The sequence below is a fragment of the Nyctereutes procyonoides genome, unplaced genomic scaffold (genome assembly GCF_905146905.1).
Source record: "Nyctereutes procyonoides isolate TBG_1078 unplaced genomic scaffold, NYPRO_anot_genome, whole genome shotgun sequence".
Classification (NCBI taxonomy): Eukaryota; Metazoa; Chordata; class Mammalia; order Carnivora; family Canidae; genus Nyctereutes; species Nyctereutes procyonoides.
Window position 1 is genome coordinate 24,742,285 of NW_026575133.1, and position 21,658 is coordinate 24,763,942.

At 48.9% G+C, this 21,658-nt stretch overlaps 1 protein-coding gene across 1 annotated transcript in view; it reads left to right on the forward strand.

The window, feature by feature from the left end:
* The window catches only part of DMBT1 (deleted in malignant brain tumors 1), a 67,403-nt gene extending 53,301 nt beyond the window's left edge, over positions 1-14,102 (forward strand). The window contains 10 exon segments of the mRNA XM_055345745.1: positions 258-411; positions 669-871; positions 1,311-1,631; positions 2,295-2,315; positions 3,342-3,371; positions 3,625-3,778; positions 5,179-5,387; positions 6,207-6,391; positions 10,581-10,969; positions 13,500-14,102. Coding sequence (XP_055201720.1) covers positions 258-411; positions 669-871; positions 1,311-1,631; positions 2,295-2,315; positions 3,342-3,371; positions 3,625-3,778; positions 5,179-5,387; positions 6,207-6,391; positions 10,581-10,969; positions 13,500-13,758 — 1,925 coding nt within the window. The 3' untranslated portion in view covers positions 13,759-14,102.
* Positions 14,103-21,658: the final 7,556 nt, after the last annotated feature.

The window sequence follows — 21,658 nt, forward strand, 5'->3', positions numbered from 1 at the left end:
GGATTTTTACCACAAGGGGACCCATGTTCCCTCTGAAGCTTGGGTCACCTCTTGGCAGAGAGCTGCTTTTCTAGGCAGATCCTCAGATCAATGCCCCCAATGTGGGCAGCCGAGGACCAGGCCTGAGAGAGGAAAAACTGAGTCGTGTTGTAAGACGGGAAGATAAAGCCTGAGGGCTCTTACCCAGAAAACAATTGCTTGTTATAATACACCTGACACCTGCCATGTTGGGGTGTCGCTCTCTGTCTCCTCTATAGGACAGTCTACAGCTTGTGGTGGCTTCTTGTTCAATGCCAGTGGGACCTTTTCGAGCCCATCCTACCCTGGATACTACCCCAACAACGCTGAGTGTATCTGGGAAATAGAAGTGAACCCCGGCTACCGCATAAATCTGGGCTTCAACCGTCTGCAGTAAGTAAAACTCAGATCATCCGGTGAAGGATGTTCCTCCATGGATGCTTTTTCACTCTCAGGTGACATTACATTGCTCTGATCCTACCATGAAGCATCAGGGCAACATAGGGAAGCCCTGTGATCTGATTGAGGAAGAGCACAAAGAAAATCTCAGACTCAATGACATCACTCATCAAAGCCCAAACTATCTGTAAAATACAGGAGCAATAGAAATTTCAATGTCAATATGAGTCCACTTTTTTTTTTCCTTACAGGCTGGAGATGCATAGTAACTGCACTTTTGATTATGTTGAAATCTCTGATAGATCCCTGAATAACAGTAACTTTCTGGGGAAAATTTGTAATGACACCAGGCAAACATTCACCTCCTCCTACAACCGAATGACTGTTCGATTTCGAAGTGATGCCAGTGTCCAAAACATCGGCTTTTCTGCTTGGTATAACTCCTTTCCTAGAGGTACGTTTGAACCAAATCCAACAGAAGTGAACTTCAAGGCTCAGTGTGTTTAGGTGAACCGTGCTTTGGGGTGTGTCATGGTTCTTATGTGATTTCAAAGAATGGCTCCAGCCATGTGCTGCCCTTCCTCCTTATCTCACAGCCGACTCTGGTAAACCAAGGCTGAGAGCCGTGGGGAATAGTGGACACACCCTGGCCTTGGATTTGCCACTTCCCAGGTGACCTGGTGACTGATCTTGCTGAGCTATCATGTCCCCATATGAAGGATGAGGGGGTCTGAGCTCTGTGGTGTCTTTAGCCCGTTCCAGCTGATCTTGGAGATGTTCGTCCCCTGATCAATCCCCTGGTGACTTTGGGGGTGAGAAAGGCCCACGGGGTATTCGGCCTTTGAGATCTGTTGTAGGAATGGTCATCAGTTCTTATTCCTTGTGTCTTTCAGATGCCAGCTTGAGATTAGTCAATTCAAACGTCTCCTATAATGCATGTGCCGGGCGTGTGGAAATTTACCACGGTGGCAGGTGGGGGACGGTTTGTGATGATTTCTGGGACATTCAGGATGCCCATGTGGTCTGCAGACAGCTGAGGTGTGGATATGCAGTATCAGCCCCGGGAAATGCCTATTTTGGGCAGGGCTCTGGCCCCATCACCCTGGACGACGTAGCGTGCTCAGGGACCGAATCTACCCTCTGGCAGTGCTGGAACCAAGGCTGGTTCTCCCATAATTGTGCACACAGTGAAGATGCTGCAGTCATTTGCTCAGGTACCACAAGGTGTCATTTGTGGAAGGCCCCTTTCTCCTCTGACCTACTAGAGAGGGGGAGCTAAGGGCTGGTGGCTAATGGTGTTCGTGGCTGAGTTCTGGGGGTGGAGGTGGACAGGAGTTTTATAGCTGTGCCCTTGGCCTTCCCCCTCTGGGTGACCATGCAGGGACCACTTTGTCTCAGGCCCTGGGGCTGTTTTGCTGGCCACACAGCTGGCATATGTGTATGTTCTTACCCTTACATTTGCTCTGCGACCTTTAGCTATGAGGTCGTGTCTGTAAGCCACAGTTTCCTCCTTTTCAAAGAGGAGATGGTCATGATGCACCTGCTGCCAATGGCAATTAGAAACCTAAGTGGCTCATGTGTGTAAAGCCTTAGAACAATTCAAGACAAGTGAGAAATGAGGACTAAGTGATGGTGTGACCTTGGCTGTGGCACTAATGGCATCACCCTCAAGCGATGATGAGGCGGGGGGAGAAGCTGGGAAGACCTGCCCAAGGCCTCCCCCTGGTAACACAGATCTCCATAGCAGTAACTCCACGAGTCATGGGTGCACTCACTAAAAAGGTCAGACTGAGTCACACAGGTGTGTCCCTGCCACAATCTGGTCCCTCCTCCAGCTGCCCTTCAGTGACTGACCCTTTTCTCCTATCTCTTTTCAGGAACTGACCCAACAACTCCTGGTAAGAACCCGTGATTTCCACCCAGCCGCCTGGCTGGCCCTCTCTGCTGCTGGTGCCGGGCACGCCACCCACTCTCCCAGGAATCGCCCCTTATGCCTTCCCTGGCACTGGTGTCCCCTGCAGCTGGTGTCTCCACCCGAGGAGGGCTGGCCCTCTCCCTGGGCTCCTCTTTGACCATCAGTCACCTGGCTAGCCTAAGAGTCAGATCTCCGGTCGGTCCCTAAGAAGGGCCAGCCTCTCGTGTAGGTCTTGCCTGTCCCCTCGGACACCAGACCCTGGTCAGTGGGTGCTGCTTCCTCACTGAACTCCGTGTAACCAGCCAAAGCTCCTGATTGCTCACCTGGAGCTGCTGCTCAACGTGCTCTAAGCATTTTCAGCCCACTCCTGGCTCCTCAGATCTTTCCCCTCGATCCCCACCTCAGCCTTGCCCCCCGCCCCCCATCTCCATTCTTCACACAGCAGCAGGGGGTGTCCTTAGGAAATCCCAATGTCAATCCCAGCCTCCATGCCCTTGGACCCTTCATGTGACTCCTCAGGGCTGTCGGGGTGCAGATCCCCATAGGTGAGGACAGTCTCTAGGGCTCTCCATGATCCACTTTCTGCATCTGTTTGGTTTCCTCTCCCCTCCCTGCTCCATCTGCACTGATGTTCCCTAAGTGTGCTATTACTCGCAGGCCTGGTCCCTTTGCACGGGCTATTCCCTCTGCAAGGACCCCCCCCCTCTACTTTTTTTGCTTGACTCCTGCTCTCCCTGCCCTGCAATTACCTGTTCCCTTTTCTCCGCTCAGTCTGGGTCAGGAGCCAACACTCTGGGCTCCCACCATGTCCTGGGCTTACCCTGATCACAGCCCCATCCTGTTAGGGTGGGGTTTGCTCTTTCCCATCCACCGCTCCAGGCTGTGAGCTCTCTGAGGGCAAGGGTTGTGAACCCAGGGTTGGCATATTTCTGCACACAGCAGGTGAGCACTGAACAACTGTGCCGACCATCCCAGGAAACTGATTGTTATCTTTTCTCTCTGTCAACAGCTCTTGTTCAAGGTGTCACCAGCCCAAACAGTAAGTTCTGGGCTCCCTATAAACCCTGTTTCCCTTCTTCTCAATGACAGTGCCACTGGGTGGGGCACCAGGGGTGAGGGTGGGGGGACAGTGACAAAAACGAGGAGACATCTTCCCTAAGTAGAGGCTCCCTGGACAGTCCGGGTCTATGCCACTCTCTGCTGAGTTTCTATCTAGGGGGTTGTTTAAAAATTTCCGAGGGGACCGTATAGTGGGCTCTGGGGGCCCTCCACATTTTTCCATTTCTTCCCAGTAGCAAATTCTTTCTGCGGAGGCTTCATGTCCCAGCCATCAGGGCACTTTTCCAGCCCATTCTATCCCAGGAACTATCCAAACAACGCCAGATGTGTGTGGGACATTGAAGTCCCAAACAACTACCACGTGACTATTGTCTTCAAAGATGTCCAGTAAGTGTGTGGGTGCAAAGCAGAATAGGTGGGGCACCTCGCAGATAGTTTAGAACATGGTATCTAGCCCTTCAGGAGAGATGTTGGCCCAATTGACATGTTCTCTTACGGGTTCAATTTTTTTCACCGAGGACAGAGGCAGCCCGTGGAGGTGGGGCCAGGATGAGAGCCCTGGTTCAAAGTCCCAGGTCTGTCATGGATTTGCTGTGTGACCACAGGAAATCACTTAAGTTTCCTGACTCTCAGTCAAAATAAGGGAATAAAATATCTCCTTTCCTCTCATTGCTGGGTACTGGAAAGATCATGAAAGAGAAATAGATGAACATACTTGGAAAATGTTATCCAATGGGGAGGATGACTGTTAGGAGTAATAGTAGCGCACAGAATCCTATTAACCACACCAGTTTTTTTTTTAAACCCTTTTATCCTCACTGCCTCCTTTTTTGAGGAGGTGAGTTTTGGGGGGTCAAGCAAAGGTAGAGAAATCTCTGCTGCAGAGGCTAGTTTATCTGTTCCTCATTCCATGAAGAGTGGAATCACTGCTTTAAGCAGAGGAAATAGCATCAAAGCCACGTTAATATACGATTGGTCCAGGACACCTGGGAGGCTCAGCAGTTGAGCATCTGCCTTTAGCTCAGGTTGTGATCCAGGGGTCCTTGGATCAAGTCCCGCATCGGGCTTACAGCTCCTCTCTGTCTCTCATGAATAAATAAATAAATAATATTTTTAAAATATGTATGATTGGTCCAAGGAGGGGGTGACCATACAGAGGTATGAGTATTTTCTGGTGTCACAGAAACGGGGTGCCATTATTTCTTCTGTAACAACCATTACTGAACACAATAGCCTTCTCTCATGCATTCTGGTTGCTGTGGCCTTGCACATCTCTGTCTTGGACATTCAGTTGCTATCTCTTTGCAAAAGATATAGTTTCATTTTAATCCCCTCATCTTTACAATTCATTTTGGATTTCAGAGACTATACTTAAAGCTCATGCAATCCTATGGAGGAAGGTTGACCACCTAACCTTCAGAGAGGTTATTTGACTTGTCCGATATTTATTAGTTTGGTTATTTATTTCTATCACTGTGGATTCATGAATATTTATTTTATTTTGTGGGAAACCAGTTTCCTTTTGAAGAAATAGTCTAAGGCATGTTGTGATCCCTCCTTTCATGATGCAAAGGGGTGTCAGGAGAGGGGCTATAGATTGCATATGTGTGACCCCAAAAGTTAGGACGAAGATCCATGCGTGGAAGTTACAGGGAGGTGAATATCATTCTATTATTTTTCAACTATGAATTTTGTCACAAAGATGTGACACCCCCCTCCCTGAGATCTGACCCCCTGCATCAAATCCTGGTTGAAAGCGAAGCCAAAACTGTGTTCTGTCCCTGCAGGCTTGAAGGTGGTTGTAACTACGACTATATTGAAGTGTTCGATGGCCCATCCCATAGTTCCCCTCTGATTGCCCGTGTTTGTGATGGAGCCAAGAGCTCCCTCACTTCGTCATCGAACTTCATGTCCATTCGCTTCGTCAGTGATGGCAGCGTCACGAGGAAGGGCTTCCAGGCTAACTACTACTCCAGTCCTTCCAATGATAACACCAGTAAGTCCTCTCATGGGGGCTCGTTGTGGGCGACACCTCTGCTCAACCCTCCTGTGGTTGCAAAATAAGAAACTAGAGCAGCTTTGTCAGGTCACTAAGGCTTGATCTGGTGCTGAAAGGGGCCATGAGCAGTGGTCTTGGGACTCTGGCTGCCCAGAAATGAGGTCAAGGGTCAGAACTAGATGATGGGCAGTGTGGTGGTCTTACTGTGATCAGCACAGACTAAATATAAGATGTGAGGTCATACCTTCAGCATATGGTGGAAGGTCAATATCAAAAATGCAAGTGACCACCTGGCCACTGTGATTGTGTCTGGAGACTTAGCATATCTGGCTTCTATCTGAAGATGGACTAAGCCAGTCACTCAGCCACTTCCAGCTAGTGGCCACAATTTGACCTGGTAAATGGGTTGATTTACAGATTGGCTTAGGGACTGGGTAAGGTGATGTCTGAGCTCTCTTTTGCAGTCAGGATTTTAAGCACTGACCCATTCCATAGCTAAAGACTTTATAATATCTCCACCATTCAACTGGAGCATTACTTTACGGATAAATGATAGGTTGGCAAAAACATTTTACTCATTTCACATCCTGCCTCCATTTCTCCATCAGGGGAATCCAAAGTCCCTGTGCCCTCAAAGGGGTCTTGTGAGAATGACACTGACCTGAGCCATGTAGCATTTGAGGGGTTGTGGTGAGGCCTATTCTGATGTGGGCCATCTCTGTCCACCATCTTGGTCATTGCATCTTTATACGGGAGGAGTGCCTAGTGGGCTTGCTGGGGTGCTGACTGTCTGCATTGTTTGCCCTTGGCCACCAGAGCTGCTTTGTCTGCCAAACCATATGCAAGCCAGCGTGAGCAGGAGCTATCTCCAATCCCTGGGCTATTCTGACACGGAGGTTGTCATTCCCAACTTGAATGAAAGCTACCAGTGTCAGCCCCAAATAACGGCCAGCCAGGTGACATTCACAATTCCGTACTCAGGCTGCGGCACCATCGAGCAGGTAAGTCTAGGACTTCCTACTCTTTCTCCTACTGAGACAGAGGATGTGTGTTGTTTCTTGAATTCTGGGGAACCCAAAGATATGATGATGGTATAGCTGGTATAATTAGGGTGAAGATTTAAATCTGTTTAGTGGCATGATACAAGTTACAGCCACTTCCAAATGGAAGAATGAGGAAGGAAGGTCAGCAGGCTATTCCCCACCCCACTGTCAGGCACAGAGAGTGGATGGCAGGCTGCCACTCACATCAGCAATAACCATAGCAGCTCCAGGTTTTGTAGGGCCTGAAGCTTATATAGTTTGGAATTGGGGTTGGTGAGAGGGAAGGGTACCTCATGAAGCAGAAGAATGCAAACATATCTTACTTATAAATCTTACAAAAACATATGGCTGTGCCAGTACACTGCTAGGCCTCGAAAGAACCGGGGCACAGGGGAGGTCCTGAGGCCGAAGCTTTATTAGCTTCACAATAAACCAGCCTCTGCAGCTGAGCTATCACCATCTAGGGTGACCAGCTGTCTGGTTTGCCTGGGACTTTGCATATGTTGGCATGGGAAAGTCCTGTGTTCCACAAAACTCCTCAGTCCTGAGCAACCTGGATGGTTGCTCAGCCTCTCAGGGCCAGATACTAGGGTTAGCTGGTGTCATACCCCTCAGTTGCCCATCAAGTGTTCTCTCATTGTTACCCCACTTTAAAAATAGGGAGGCTGGGCCTCGAAGGGTCAAGCAGGTTGGCCAAGGCCACTTGGCCAAAAAGTGGTAGGGCAAGCACCAGACACTGAGAATCTCAAAAACCTTACACTTCGTGAAAGAAGCCAACCACACAAGAGTACCTCCTCTGTGATTCCATTTCTATAAAATCCAGGAATGGGGAATAAATGTCTGATGGAAAGCTGATCTGGTTGGAGGAGACTGCCTCTAAGCATCAGGAAGGAGTTAAGTTCATGGAAATGTTCTGTACCTTCTTGTGGTGGTTATTGTCAAACCTCACTGAATTACATGCTTTCAATGGTTGCATTAAATCTATGTAGATTTATTTGAAATCATCTACTCTAAATTCTGAATTTGGGGATGACACCTAAAGAATCATTTCAAGATATTGTCTGTCAGGGAACAGACATAGTGCAAATATTTTTATGAGGCTTGGGACTACAGTAAATACGTAACATGAAATGCTCAAGTATGTACAATGTGCATGACCCATAGGTTCAGAGGGCATCAATTTGTCATTCACCAAAGACTTACTGAACATTTGCTATGAGCCAGCACTAGGCTAGGTGCTAAGATGACACTCTTTGTTACCTGGCAAAGTCATTCCTGATCCTTTGACACATAAGACACAGTGGGAGAGTAAGGGGAGTCATTTAGCTAAGCAGATTGGCCTGTCAGCCATGGGTAGGTGCCTAGGCCTAACAGTCCACAGTTGCCACTGCGGCCACCTGGCTCCTTTTTCTCAGATATCAGATCTCCTTCTGAAATGAACTGAATGGATAGGGAGACTTATGTTCAGAGAGGGGTACATACCAGTCACAGCGTGCAGAAGTTCTAGGCAGCCCTGCTTTTATATTTTGCCCTATAATTTAAGTGTGCTGTATTTCAGGCCTGCCATGAGTTTAGTCAGTGGGAGTCAGTACACCAAAGATGATTATCCCTCCTGGTTGGAGAAGTACAACCTAGAGACTCTGACGTCTGAGCCACCCATCAATGTTCCTTCGTCTCCATTAGAAGCCACCAAAGCAACATGCCGATGCTGGTTCTTGTAAGGTGGTTCATGGTGGCCTGCACATGCTACACTCTCATTCTTCCATTAATTTAAATACCTGCAGGGCTGTTGTTTTACTCATCCTGGAAGCTCCCAGTGGTGCTGGTATGGAGCCTAACCCCTGTGTAATCAGATTATAAACTGCTAATCTGTATGCCAGCCACTGAAATAAGTTCTAATGACTTTTGAAATTCTCAGGGCAACTTTCATCCCCATGTAATAATAAGGAAATGGAGGCTTACAGAAGGTAAGCCACTTGCCCGAGGCCACGTGGTCATGATCTGCTGAGCCAGGATTCAAAGGTGGACTGGCATGATCCCCAGCCAGAGCCATCTGCACAGCTCCCCCAGGAGCCTCATTGAGTGCTGTCAGGCGAATGTTGGCTCTCATGGCTGAGTAGGCAACGTCTCCCCACCACATGAGAGGGATGTCAAGGTGGGACTTACTTATCTGTAAGATGTCCCATTACATCCTGAGTTCCTTCCAAACTGAGCAGGCATCTAAAAATGAATTTTAATCTAAAGTCAGAACTGCTTCTTGTGATCAAGAAATAAACTTCCATTCCATGTTCATTGCTTGGAATGGATTCAGAATTTAGCTTGAGCATGGAAGCCATAGACAAATGTGAATTCCAGGGAGTCTTAGATTTTAGCGTACAGAATTAAACTAAAGGCACCTCAGCTTGTCTTTGAAGGGGTAACAGAGTCAAATGTATATGGTTTCTTTTGACAACCACTGGCACTCACATATAAAGCCCACTCTTTTTTTTTCTTTACATTTTAGAAAATACAGTGAATTTTCCTTGCATGGATGGAGGGCATAGGAGACATGCAGTCTCTCCACCCCACCAGAGAGATGCCTTCCCCGGACCTGAGTCCAGAGTATGGACTCTGACACTCCCCTACAGGCCTGGGCTGCAGACACCTCCCTGGCTGCCCAACGAAGAAAAGGGGATGGCAAAACCAGTTTAAATTATTTGTTAAACTCTTCTCTCTTCACACATTTTTCTGGAAGAGACAAATTCAGAGTTGAGTTATGCAACTGCAGGCATGAAGGGAAAGCCTTCCCAACACACACCGTTCTGAAGAACAATGATATTTAAGATGTTCAAGTGCTGGCTTGAGCAGAGAACTTGTCCAATCTCCCAAATGACCAGGAATGGAGTTTTGTTCTTGACAGGGTGTATGACTAAATGTGACTACTTGAAAAACCTCTTTTTTTTTTTTTCTTAAGAGTAATTTGGCCTCACATTTTAGGACTTCTTTTTTGGCCACCATGGTGTTCTTTTTTGTGCTTGTTTTTGCCAAAGTATCCATTACTTATGGGAACTCATACCTGGCTAGCAGAAAGAAGTTTGCTTCTGACCATCACCACATTGGGAGGGAAAGTGTTCCTCCCTGTTTCTGCCTGGCAATGACTGGCTTGTGCTTATCTAACTTGGGGCCAAATGATCATGACCATGGAACTTCCAGAGGCCTCATTCACCTGTATCCTCTCAGCCATCTGGGCCCCATTCTTCCTCCATCGTGGTACTTTTGCTGGGCCCTGCACCCTATACCTTTCATCATTCATGGTATTTATTGATGTTCCTGACAGTATCATAGACACTGTACCAAGCCCCGATCACATCATTTTTTTCCTTGAGATGCTCACAGACCACTGGATACAAGACTCTCATTCCCAGAAAGTCACCATTAGGCACATCAAATGGTGTGAGAGACCAACATTCTTATGAATTTTCTGCTTGCTAAAAGGCACAGTAGGAATCCATCCCATGGTATGGGGAGTGACAAAGCAGAGTGTGGAAGGATGTGTTCTCGTTTTGCTCAATTGTCCCCATGAGATTCTGGGGGAGCCCCTACCCCAGAGATCAGAGACCCATTTCAGCTAGAACTCCACCCTGTGTCTCTTCCACTCCTGTAAGCCTTAGACACCAAGCTGCAATAGCTACCAAACTATCCAAACAGCACAGTGAGAACTAATCCTACCATCCCCTCCCTCAATACATGGCCTCCTCCCTTGGTTTTTCCCAGCCACAGTGGGAATGAAACAAAGCAAGCATGAAAAGCCCTGAGCCATGGAGTCTGGACTCAGCTTGGCGATTCAGTAGGGCAAGGGGTCATCAGACTTACCCATCTTCTCATGGGGAGCTGCTCCCAGGAGACCCCAACACCTGCCCCACCTGCAGTCCCCATCACATAGTAGAGGAAGTGGTTCTGTGAAAGAAGGGAGTCCTACTAGTTAAGCAGCATGCCCAGCCCAGATAATTGGAGCCATGGCAATAGGTATGTGCCTTCTCTGTGTGTTCCTGTAAGGGGTTTGAAGTCTGGTTGAGTCACTTCCCTCTCATGGTAACCTAAATCAGCAGTGAGCTCCCCTTAGCAGGTGACATTTACTTGACTTTGCTCTCCTGTCTTCCTCTCCCAGGTAGATAATGATACCATCACCTATTCCAACTTCCTCAAAGTAGCTGTTCCAAGTGCCATCATCAAGAGGAAGAAGGACCTCCACATTCACATCAGCTGCAAAATGCTCCAGAACACCTGGGTTGACACCATGTACATTACTAATGACAACATCGAGGTCAAGGAAGTGCAGTATGGCAATTTTGACGTGAACATTTCCTTTTATACATCCTCTTCATTTTTATATCCGGTGACCAGCACACCATACTATGTGGACCTAAACCAGAACTTGTACCTTCAGGCTAAGATCATCCATTCTGATGCCTCCTTAGCCTTGTTTGTGGATACCTGCGTGGCATCCCCATATTCCAATGACTTTACATCTTTGACCTACGATCTAATCCGGAGTGGGTAAGGAGTGTCTTCACGGGGCAAATGTCAACTTTCACCTGACAATTCAAACATGAGTAGCTCAAAGTCTCAAGGATTTGGGTTCTGATAGATCAACTTAACCAGTCAGGTTGTCATACCTGGTTAAACATATAGGGAAATGGATGTGTGGAGAAGTGAATGAGTCACCAGGGGTCACCAAGCAGGTTAGCTGTAACTGGGATTAGACCCAGGGGACCAAACTCCATAAGAAGACATGTGTGCCTTGATTTTGCAGCAGATCAAGATTGAGATCCCAGCTCTGTCATGTACCAGCTGCATCACTCTGGGCAGGCAATCATATCTCCCTGAGCCAGTCTCTTCACCCATAAGATGAGAATAGTGATGCCCACATCATAGGCGGTTGGGAGGATGAAATGGGAAGGAGTAGATGGGGCCCTGGGCAAAGAGCATGCATGGCAGGTCATCCACAAGGAACGTTGTGGGTAACCAGGATCTCTTGACCTAGCAGCTGAGAATGGTGGTTCTAACCAAGCTCAAGAGATGCAGAGACCATGTCAGTGGTGCCCAGGCTGGGGTCAGTGGTGCCCAAATTGGGCTCCTCTACTCCAGTCCTCCTTCCCTGGGTGACAGGACTCTGGTGAGATGGAATTTGCCTCTTCTGAGCTCATCAAGGGGTTCTGGGACATTGGGATGTACAACTCCCATCCCTATCCTTTCATCTTTGTCCATTGGTGTGTGTACCATTTCTTGGATTATAATTTGACCTTGACACCTCAGTAACAATCACATAGAAGTACAATATAGAGCTTGTACTGATAGGCTAAGGGGCTCTCTAAGGAATCAGGGTCAGGAGGTTAAATTTTACACCTCCCTGAGCTACTAAAAACAGTACCTTTTTCCAGGGACAGTTTGAATAGGTGTTGAGATAGGTGTTGAGGCTTGTCTTGTTTAGTCTATGCCACTGGTTCAATTCACAGCAGCCCCCTTGGCAGCAAAAGTGGGGAGAAGATTACCCATATTCTCTTTCTGCAAATAGTAACAAAGTGACATTTGAATTTATGTCAGGTGATTGAGATTAACACAAATGAGCGATTTGGTTCTTCTTTGCTAAATGATTCTTTTCAGCCAAATTCTGACATATATGTATGTAAGATAATGCAATTTCCTTGGGAGAGGAGGATGTGCATGTGGGGGTAGATGTGAATCCAGCTGTCTTTGGAGTACAGAGACTCATTGGCTATACCTGAGCACCAACAAGATCACCCACCTGGATGCCCATTAGAGGAATCTGGAGCTTCAAGCACAGCCGTGCCCAGGCCCCACCTGCACATTCTCTTTACTTAATCTGTCGTGGGGCTTGAGTATCTGTATTTTAAAAATCTCCCCCAGGGATTCTGAAGTGCAGCCTGGGTTTTGGAGCTCTGGCCTACACAGACCACCCTGACTGGTGTGGTCTTATGGGAAATGCAATTATTTCCTAGTAGCCCCAGGGCTACCGTGACCTCATTTACAACTGTCCTACTTCCTGACAAAGTTCTGGGTACTTTCTCTCTCACCTTTGCTGCTAAAGTGACTCCTGTGGGAAAAAGAACGTGGTATTTGAGAGAAAGTGCATTGAAAACAGAGGAAGGAAGCTCTGGAAGGCAGAAAGAAGATATCGAGTGAACCCTGGGCCACATTTCCAGGCAGAATCAGGCTGCCTTAGTGACAGCTCCCATCCACCTGCAAAAAATTTCCACCCTATACCTCATGGACCAGTTTCTTTGCTCTCCTCTTTGCTACTCCCCCCTCCCCCAATCCTACTGTGAGAGATACTCGTGGATGATCCAAGCTGCTTCCTGGACTGAGGGTAGAGCTGGGAGATGCTCCTCATCCATATCAGAGTATGAAGTTTCTTTCAGGGGATTCTTAAGTAATTTTCCTGCTAACACCAGTGGAGATGAGGCATCTGAGGGAATAAGGAGATGGTTGATATTGGATTAGGGAGTACTGGAGAGTACTCCAGCTCATGTGGCAAGTACAGCCACCCAGGGCTTAGGGCCAGTTGAGGTGAGTCAAGAGACATGGCCCCAGAGACTTGGGCAGGGCAGGGCAGGGCTGAACTGGGGGTGGGGGTGGTGGCCACCAAAGACACCAGACAGTAGTGGAGTGTCACCTTGCCTGGCCCTGAGACTGGGAAAGGAAAGGAACTCTAATCTTTGCGGCCCTCTCCCTGGGTCCTGCTCCTTCCCTGACTCACCTGGGTCACCAGGGCCATCCAGTCCACGGTCCCTGAGCGCTCACCACACCCTATGGAGCCTGCTTGTCTATGTGGAAGCCCTGGGCTGATCTGCTGCTCTAAGATGCTGCTGACTTAGCAGAGCTGCTGGGATCTTCCTGGAGGCTGACAGCCAATGTCCGAACCCCACGTTCTGTGGGAAGGAAGGTGCAGCAGGGGGCGTGGGGTTCCTGGCCCAGAGGAAGCCTTGGGGTTCCACGGTTGACCCACATGCATCACGAAGAAGATCATGCATCCACAGCTGACGGGCTGCCTTTTCTCTTCTTCCAGGTGTGTGAAGGACCAAACCTACCAATCATACTCTCAGCCGTCGCCTCGCATCGCCCGCTTCAAATTCAGTTCCTTCTACTTCCTGAAGCGCTTCCCCTCGGTGTACCTGCAGTGTAAAATGGTGGTGTGCAGAGCCAACGACTCCTTCTCCCGCTGCCGCAGAGGCTGCATCATGAGGTCCAAGAGGGACGTGGGCTCCTACCAGGAGAAGGTGGATGTCATCGTGGGACCCATCCAGCTGCGGGCCAGGAACATCTAAAAGAGAAGCCAGGCGAGGGGGCCGCCCTCCCACCCCTAGGGCCGCACACCATGGGGACCCGGGATGTTTCTTTGTGTCCTTGCGCCTGCCAGGCCTGCTGCTCCTCCAGGTGATTCGGAGTTTGCTACACCTGCCTCTCCTCTTCTTCCATGTGCTCCTGGTCTGTGAGAGACCATGTGTCGTGCTTGGTCAAGAGACTCCTGGCCTGCGACACAGACACATTTGCCACCTTTATCTTCTGGGTTCTGAACTCCCTGAACATCACACTCCTCGTCTGTGAAACAAAAATGTTAATATTTACCGGTTAGGACTTGAGGGGGTGCAATAAAATGATGTTAACCTGCCTTGACGTCTGCCTGGCTCAAGTGCTTGCTTGCGTGTGATGTATGGTGGCTCTTGTTACTGTTGTAATTGTCACCAGTAGCAACAACATGGACATTAGCGATAATTGTATTGCTCATGACAGTGGTAACAAGAGGCGCCTGGGTCCCCAGGTAGGGCTGTGGGGATGCAGGCAAGACTGGCTCATTCCAGCTGACATTTTGGTGGTCAACCATTCCAACTCTTCATCTAGAACAGGGATCGATTATGCGCTCTGCTGTTTTGTTGTGGGCGTGGAGACGAAATGTCATCAGACTGATTCCCAGGATTTTTGGTCCAGACTGAGGACGGGTCAGCAGATGTGTAGCATCGGTGACAGGCATAGGTGTGGCATGGCAGTAGTTGTCACAGCCCTCCTCTTGATTATTGGTTCCACCCCATGGGGCATATTTAGCATCTCTGTCTCCTTGTGTCACGTATTCAGACAGTAAGCACGTCCAGCTGATTCTAGGCTCTTACCTCACACAGGTACTCCTTGAAGGACTATTATGTTCCAGGAGACAAATAAACCAAAAGAGATCAAAATCCCTGCCCCCATGGAGCTTACATTCCTTTGGAAGGGGATGCAATTCAGAAATAAGTTGAATGCCTGGTACCTCCAGTGGGGGGAGCTGTGGAGAAGATACAGGATATGATGATGGATGAAGGGGGCCCACAGGGACACTGCCCACCTCACTCTCCTCTACCTTCTCTTCCCATGGACACTGCAGTAGTTCAAGGCCAGAGGACCTCTTGCCTGGGAAACTTGTACCCATTTCCTAGCTGGACTAAATGTCCCACCTTCCCCTTCCCATCCTTCTAGAGCCTCTGACCACGCTTGGACTCTCAAAATCCTGCTAACTTCCTGTCTAAAACCTTTCTTGGTTGCCACTGGCTGACAAAACACTGAAATCTTTCTGACCACCCTTTGGGATCTGGACTCAATTTTCTATCTGGTACCTCTCGCTTCTATTCGGTTTCCCTCTCCCACCACACAAACAGTTCCACTTGCCATCACCCTGCCTTGAGACCACCTTCCTTGCTTATCCCGCCCCTTCTCCACTGGGCTCATCCTGATTTCCACCCTCCTTTCCTTCCCAGACCTGCCAGTGGTTGATGTGGGGAAGCAGGCCAGCCCCCAAGGGACCTGCTTTCACCCTGGGGAAGAGCATCCTCATGGCCAGTAGCTGGCCTCTGAGCCCTAAGATGTGAAGCCAGGAAAATGCACATGGTGCTCAGACATTGACCCCACTTTATTTAGAACCCATATGAGAAAGAAAGAAATGAGAGCCCAGAGCCTGGCACCCAGTAGCACTCTGTTTACCTTATCACAGCTGCATGGTGAGGTAGGGGTGCAGACAGGCAGGGCTGGTTTTCCTGGAAATGCAGACTCAAGGTTGAGACAAAATGTCAGATGAACAGGTGGAAACCCTGCATCTCCAGGGAGGAGCATATAGCAGGTAAGCAGAGCCAAATTGTATGGCAGCTGTACAGATGGGTACAGGTAATAGCTTACAGATACCAGACAGTGGATGGTTAATGTGGACAAGTCTGGGAGTAAGGGACAGAAGAGCAGGAGTATGGCTGTTGGTGACCAAGATGTTGAGCCAAGCCCAGGACTCTGCACAGAGACTGTAGGACAGGGCAGAGCCAGACAAGTAGTACACCATGGCAGTAGGGACCTACTATCTGCACCACACCAGGGAGGGGGGAAATGACATGGGCTGCTGTGATTTTCAGTAACCTCCTGGCAGTACATGAGGATAATTCCAGGGCTTTCAAGCTGCTATGCCTACCTGAACCCAGACCAGTTATAGCATAATCCCTGCAGCTGGGCCTGACGTTGGTGATTTAAAATCTCTGGGAGGTTCCTAGGCAGCCAAAATTGAGAACCACTGGTGTAGGAGTCCATAAGTCCCACTGAAGAGGCCGTTTGGGGCCTTTCTCCTGAAAAAGAGCAGAAGAGGTAAAGGTCAAACCTGTGCACATAGTAGGACTCCATAGCCAGGACCAAGCAGGCTAGCCCTGAGTGCCCATGCACTTTCCTTTTTTTTTTTTTTTTAAGATAGTCACACACACAGAGAGAGAGAGGCAGAGACACAGGCAGAGGGAGAAGCAGGCTCCATGAACCGGGAGCCCGACGTGGGACTCGATCCCGGGTCTCCAGGATCGCACCCTGGGCCAAAGGCAGGCACCAAACCGCTGCGCCACCCAGGGTTCCCTGCACTTTCCTTTTGGAAACCTGTTCAAATTTATTCTGAAGAGACCCTCTTAAAATGGCACCGCCCAGAATTGCCTTATTTTGACCAACACCATTGCCCCAGACTCTGTAATCAATAAAAGCATGGTGAGGAGAGATGCCAATTTAGCAAATTCAGCATCTCTTGCCAGGGTGGTCTTAAGCACACTCTGAAATGCAATCCCCCTGACAGCTGTGCTGGTCAGTTATTATCACCGCCTCCTGGCAGGGATGGACACCAAAGCTCAGAGAGGTGAGATAGAACAGAATCCAGGCAAGACTGGGCCAGGGAAGGCCAGAGAGGCTGCAGAGTCCAGTCCTGGGACACTCAGTGCTGGGTTATCCACTCTCCTGTGTACACAGCCCCAGGCACCAGCAGCCGAGGACACTGGCCTCTCAGGACACAACTCTTCCTGTATCAGACACTCCCATTCCCGACTGTGTGGAGAGTGGGACCCCTGGATTTTTAAGAAAAACAGGTGTGAAATGAGAGGTTCTCAGGTGGTAGTGATATCCACACACATCTACAGCCCAGCTGGTTCTGGGGAGACCTCCCTGTGCCTGGGGGTGCAGCTCCTCCAAGCTCCATACACCTTCAGGACTTGCTCAGAGTCTCAGCTCCACCCACTTCAGAATGACCGACACCCCAGAACTCTGCCCCCGGGGCCAGCAGAACAGCAAGGCAAGGTCCCCTTCCCCTTCTGGGGACACAGCCTGCCTCCCTGCCCCTCCCAGAGGAGCAGCCTCTCCAGCTCACACTCCTGACATTCCTCCAGTGAACACGAGAGGGCGACACGGCTATGCCTTGGGGCCTTTTGCTTCTAGGGACCTTGTTTCTTTGTTCCCTTTGGGTGCCAGTGGTTGTCCATGATAAAGCTCTTCCATAGATTTTTGCCCAACCCCAGGAAAGGGCTGCCTCTGCCTCTTCACTGTAACTGTAAGGAAACCAAATCCTATCCTGATGTCAAGAGCAGAGGGGTTGGGTATGTTTCCTTTCACCCTGATTCCATGGCAGACTAAGGAGGCCGTCCAGCAGCCCCCTGGATTCTGCACCCCAGCCCTGTCCCTGAATCAGGCACCCACAGGATGACGAGCACAGGGCTCTGCCCAAGGTGGGGGCTCAATTCCAGGTGGGTTTGATCGGGGCAGTTCCGTGTGCCACACACGGGCAGTCTCAGCTCACACTTGCTCCGGGGGACCAGGGGTTGGACCTGAGCTTCCTCTTCATCACTGTGTTTGGCTGGGACATAGGGTGCTGGTGTGCGTGCAGCGGGAGGTGGCCTAGCTGCCTGCAAACTGTGGGCAGGAAGGAGCTCAGGGCAGCCGGCTGTAGTGGGGTGCAGCGCCTGCGGGCAGCTTGCATTCTGCAGTTAATCACAGCCATTAGGAAAAATTAAATGGTAGGAACTTCCCATATTAGTACAATTCAGGAAATCACACCCACGGCAGGGATAATAAACACTCAAACTCATCATTTCATAATCATTCGCCTCCATTCTTTTATTATCTTTCCCTGAGCGCTCTCTATGATTCTATCTGGTGGAAATTGTATATACGGAGAATGGCAGCACGCTCCTTCCCTGACTCGGGCTCAGTGACGCCGTGCTGACCCGGATGCGTCCAGGGTAGATGGTCTGACAGCACGAAGATGAGGCTACGTTTCAGAACTATGCCCATCACCAGATATTAAGTGGTTCCCACCCCACCATGTCCACATTCCCCAGGAAAGGGACTGCTGGAGCTTGGAAACCCCTGCAGTGGGATCCACTGTACTGATTCCTCCAGCAGCATCACATCCTAGGAGAGACACCTGCACCTCAGAAGGCTTGGCATTGCAGCTACTGGGTGGGAGACCCCCTCTGAGCTTGTACAGGCTCTGGTGAGAGCAGGGCCCACGTGACGCCCAGACAGGCCACGCTGGTGGGGCCAGGCCTGCTCTGGGCACCTGAGATGGAGAAGGAGCCCAAGTGCTAATTGGGACAGGTCAGAGACCAGAGCAGGAGGTGGGGGCTGTGGATTAGAAAACAGAGAGGCACGACTCATGTCCCCGGGCCTGAGCCCAGCTCCCCAGTCCCTCTCCTGCCCCTCATTGCCAAGGATGAGTCTGAAGCGTCTGAGCCTCAGCATGGGGTCTCAAGCCTGAGGTCACCTCAAGATCACAGTCCCATTTCTCTGAGACCCACACTTACATGTGGCCTGGAGCCTGTATCATCCATGCTCTGAAAGGAGGACCAGCATGCCTGTCAAATCACAGACAAATACTTGAGTTACAGATTGTCCCAGAGGTCAAAGGTCCAAGAATGAATGAGGGAGTCCTGTGGACAGCATTTCTGAATTATGATGTTTCCGTGACAGCCATGGTAATATGACCAATACTCCCCCAAAGGAGTTGAAGCCTTATGTTCACACCAGAACCTGCACACAGATGGCAGAGTAGCTATATTCAGAATTGCCAAAACTCACAAGGAACCCAGATGTCCTGGGCAGCTGAATGGGCAGCCTGTGATCCATCGGGACAATGGAATTGTAGTCAGCGCTCAAAAGAAATGAGCTAATGGGCCATGGAAAGACGTGTGGAGGGAACGTCAGTGCACATTGCTAAGTGAAAGAGGACAATCTGAAAAGGCTACACATAGTACGATTCCAACCAAGGGATTTTCTGAAAAGGGCAAATGATGGAGACAGTAAAGATCAGTGGCTGCCAGGGTTTAGGGGAGGGAGGGATGAATAGACATAGCTCGGAGGATATTTAGGGCAAGGAAAATAATCTACGATATTCTAGTGATGGATACAGGTCATCGTCCTTTTGTCCAAACCCAGAGAATACTCACCACCCGGGGCGAACCCTAATGTAAACGTTGGACTTCCACAGGTTGTGGCGTCTCAGCAGACATCAGCATTGGAACTAATGGGCCTCTCTGTTGAGTCATGGTGATACCCAGGGCATGCTGTTGTCCTGAAGCAGCAGGGGGTAAACCTAGAACTACCTTAAGAAAATAGTCTTAGGAAAACACAAGAAATGCTACAGATTTCCTTACAAAGACTTTTCTCATCCATGCATCTATTCTTTATATCGATAAATATTTCTGGAGTGCCTTGACAAAATGGAATTAGTAAGCAAACGTTTTTTGCTCCAAAAGACTGGAGTTACAGATAGTTTTACAAGGAAATATCACTGTGTTCCTTTTTTTATGGTACTGGAAATATCTCAGAGGAAACCAAAAGGCTATCCAACTCATTTTACAAATGCAGAACAATCTGATCTCATTCTAATCTCATGTGAGGAAAAGGCAAGGGCAGTACAGGGGAGGGAAACTAGGCAATCTAATTTACGAACATAGACGCCAACCAAAGATAATATAATACTGAATAGGAGAGTGTTTAGAAATTGAATTTAGTGGTGTGAAAAATATCCTAAAAACTAAGGATTTATCCTCAGGACACAAAGGTATTTCAAATCTGAACATGCACTAATGTCATTTCTCACGTTAGCAGAATAAGCACTAAATAAAATTCCTACTAACATTTCAACGGATTAGAAAGGAAATTCAACAATATTCGATAGCTCTGAATGATGACCAAAAACACCTCTTAGAAAGTTGTCATTAAAAGGAACAAGCTCAATGTCACAAAATACAACTCTAAAAAAACTCCAGCAAAAGTTGTATTTATGGGAGACACTTTGGAAGCAATTCCGTTAAACTTAAGAGTGGAAGGAGTCTCAGGCATGGCTTTTGTGCAACGTGATATTGGAGGCTTCGTCACTGTAGGTGTTTTTGCTCACAAGAAAAAGACGAAGGGGTTTGAAGAACTGAAAAAGGAGAATGAAGCTATTTTTATTTTCAGCCAATACGGTAAACATGGAAAATCTAAGACCATCCACATCAGACTGTAGTCGAAAGAAGGAATCAGACCCTTAACTGCAGAGAAAGAGTGGTGTTTTCCTGAGGGGTCGGGGACATCGATAAAGGAGATTGAAAGTGCACTGAACACCATGAGCACTGACGGACTAGAGAGTTGTTGGGAGATAATGTTAAAAAATGGCAGGAATAGTTACATGAAGGTTGCTGCGTCCCTGTGTGAAAAAGAATAGCGCTTCTGACTGTAAGAGCAAGTGAGTGTATCAGGTTCCTATGGAAAGAAGTGTTGAAAGACACAACAGAGAACGTGATGAAACGGGGAGACACAAATGTTAATGGCTCAACAGCTCTGATGTTAGAAACGTGCCAACTTCGTTCCAAGAAGTCTACCGACGGGATCCCTGGGTGGCGCAGCGGTTTGGCGCCTGCCTTTGGCCCAGGGCGCGATCCTGGAGACCCGGGATCGAATCCCGTATCGGGCTCCCGGTGCATGGAGCCTGCTTCTCCCTCTGCCTATGTCTCTGCCTCTCTCTCTCTCTCTCTCTCTGTGTGACTATCATAAATAAATAAAAATTAAAAAAAAAAAAAGGAATGGGGATACCTGAACCTGAGACGTGTTTTGAAGTGACATAGTGACAGCAGTTCAAATGAAGGGACTAGAGCTATTTCTATCAAGCTGGACCATTATCCAAAAATTATGGAATATTGAGAAAAGCAACCCCGAACTCTGGGAGGGTAAAACCATGACCCGAACTTTGAAAGCAGCGAGAGTATTCTATAAGGTGTGTGGATGCATCGGACTGTAATACTCCAGGGGTGTTGTGGTGCTTGTGGAGCTGTAATCAGGGAACCGTAACCGCAGGCAGCCAGAGGCAGCCGTGGGTTTGATCTGCGGCGCGGTGTTCTTGATGGGACACTCGCAAGTCCACTTACTAGGGTTGGGTAGTATTGGAGTCATTAGGAATTGTTTCCTGCCAACCTTCAGGATGAGCGTTTCCCAGCCACGATGTTCTGCATATATGCCTGTGATTTTTCTTGATACTTATTGGGTTGAAGTTCCAGAAAGCTTGGCCTGGAGTTTGGAGATTTGGGAGAAGCTCCAACCAGAGTAGAAGATATGCATATACGGGTCAGAACCTCCGAGAAGGTGACGGGCACATTCGTAAATGTAAAACTCGTCCAAGCCGCTGGGGTCTCCAAAAGTGAGGAGCTGCAGAGGCTGTGCCCAGCTGGGGGCCCAAACAGAAGACAGCCTGGTCTTGTTCTTGCAAGATGCCCTGAAGGGCAAGAGCTTTGCTTTCTGGGTCAGGACCTGCAGGCGTGAGGATGTTTTCAGCTGCACAGGACACACACCCAGCTCCAATTGCCTTGAACCACCAGGACGGGGGTTGACACCCTTAGCTGCAAGGGAGTGTGGTGGCCTCAGGCCGGAGGTGCCCCA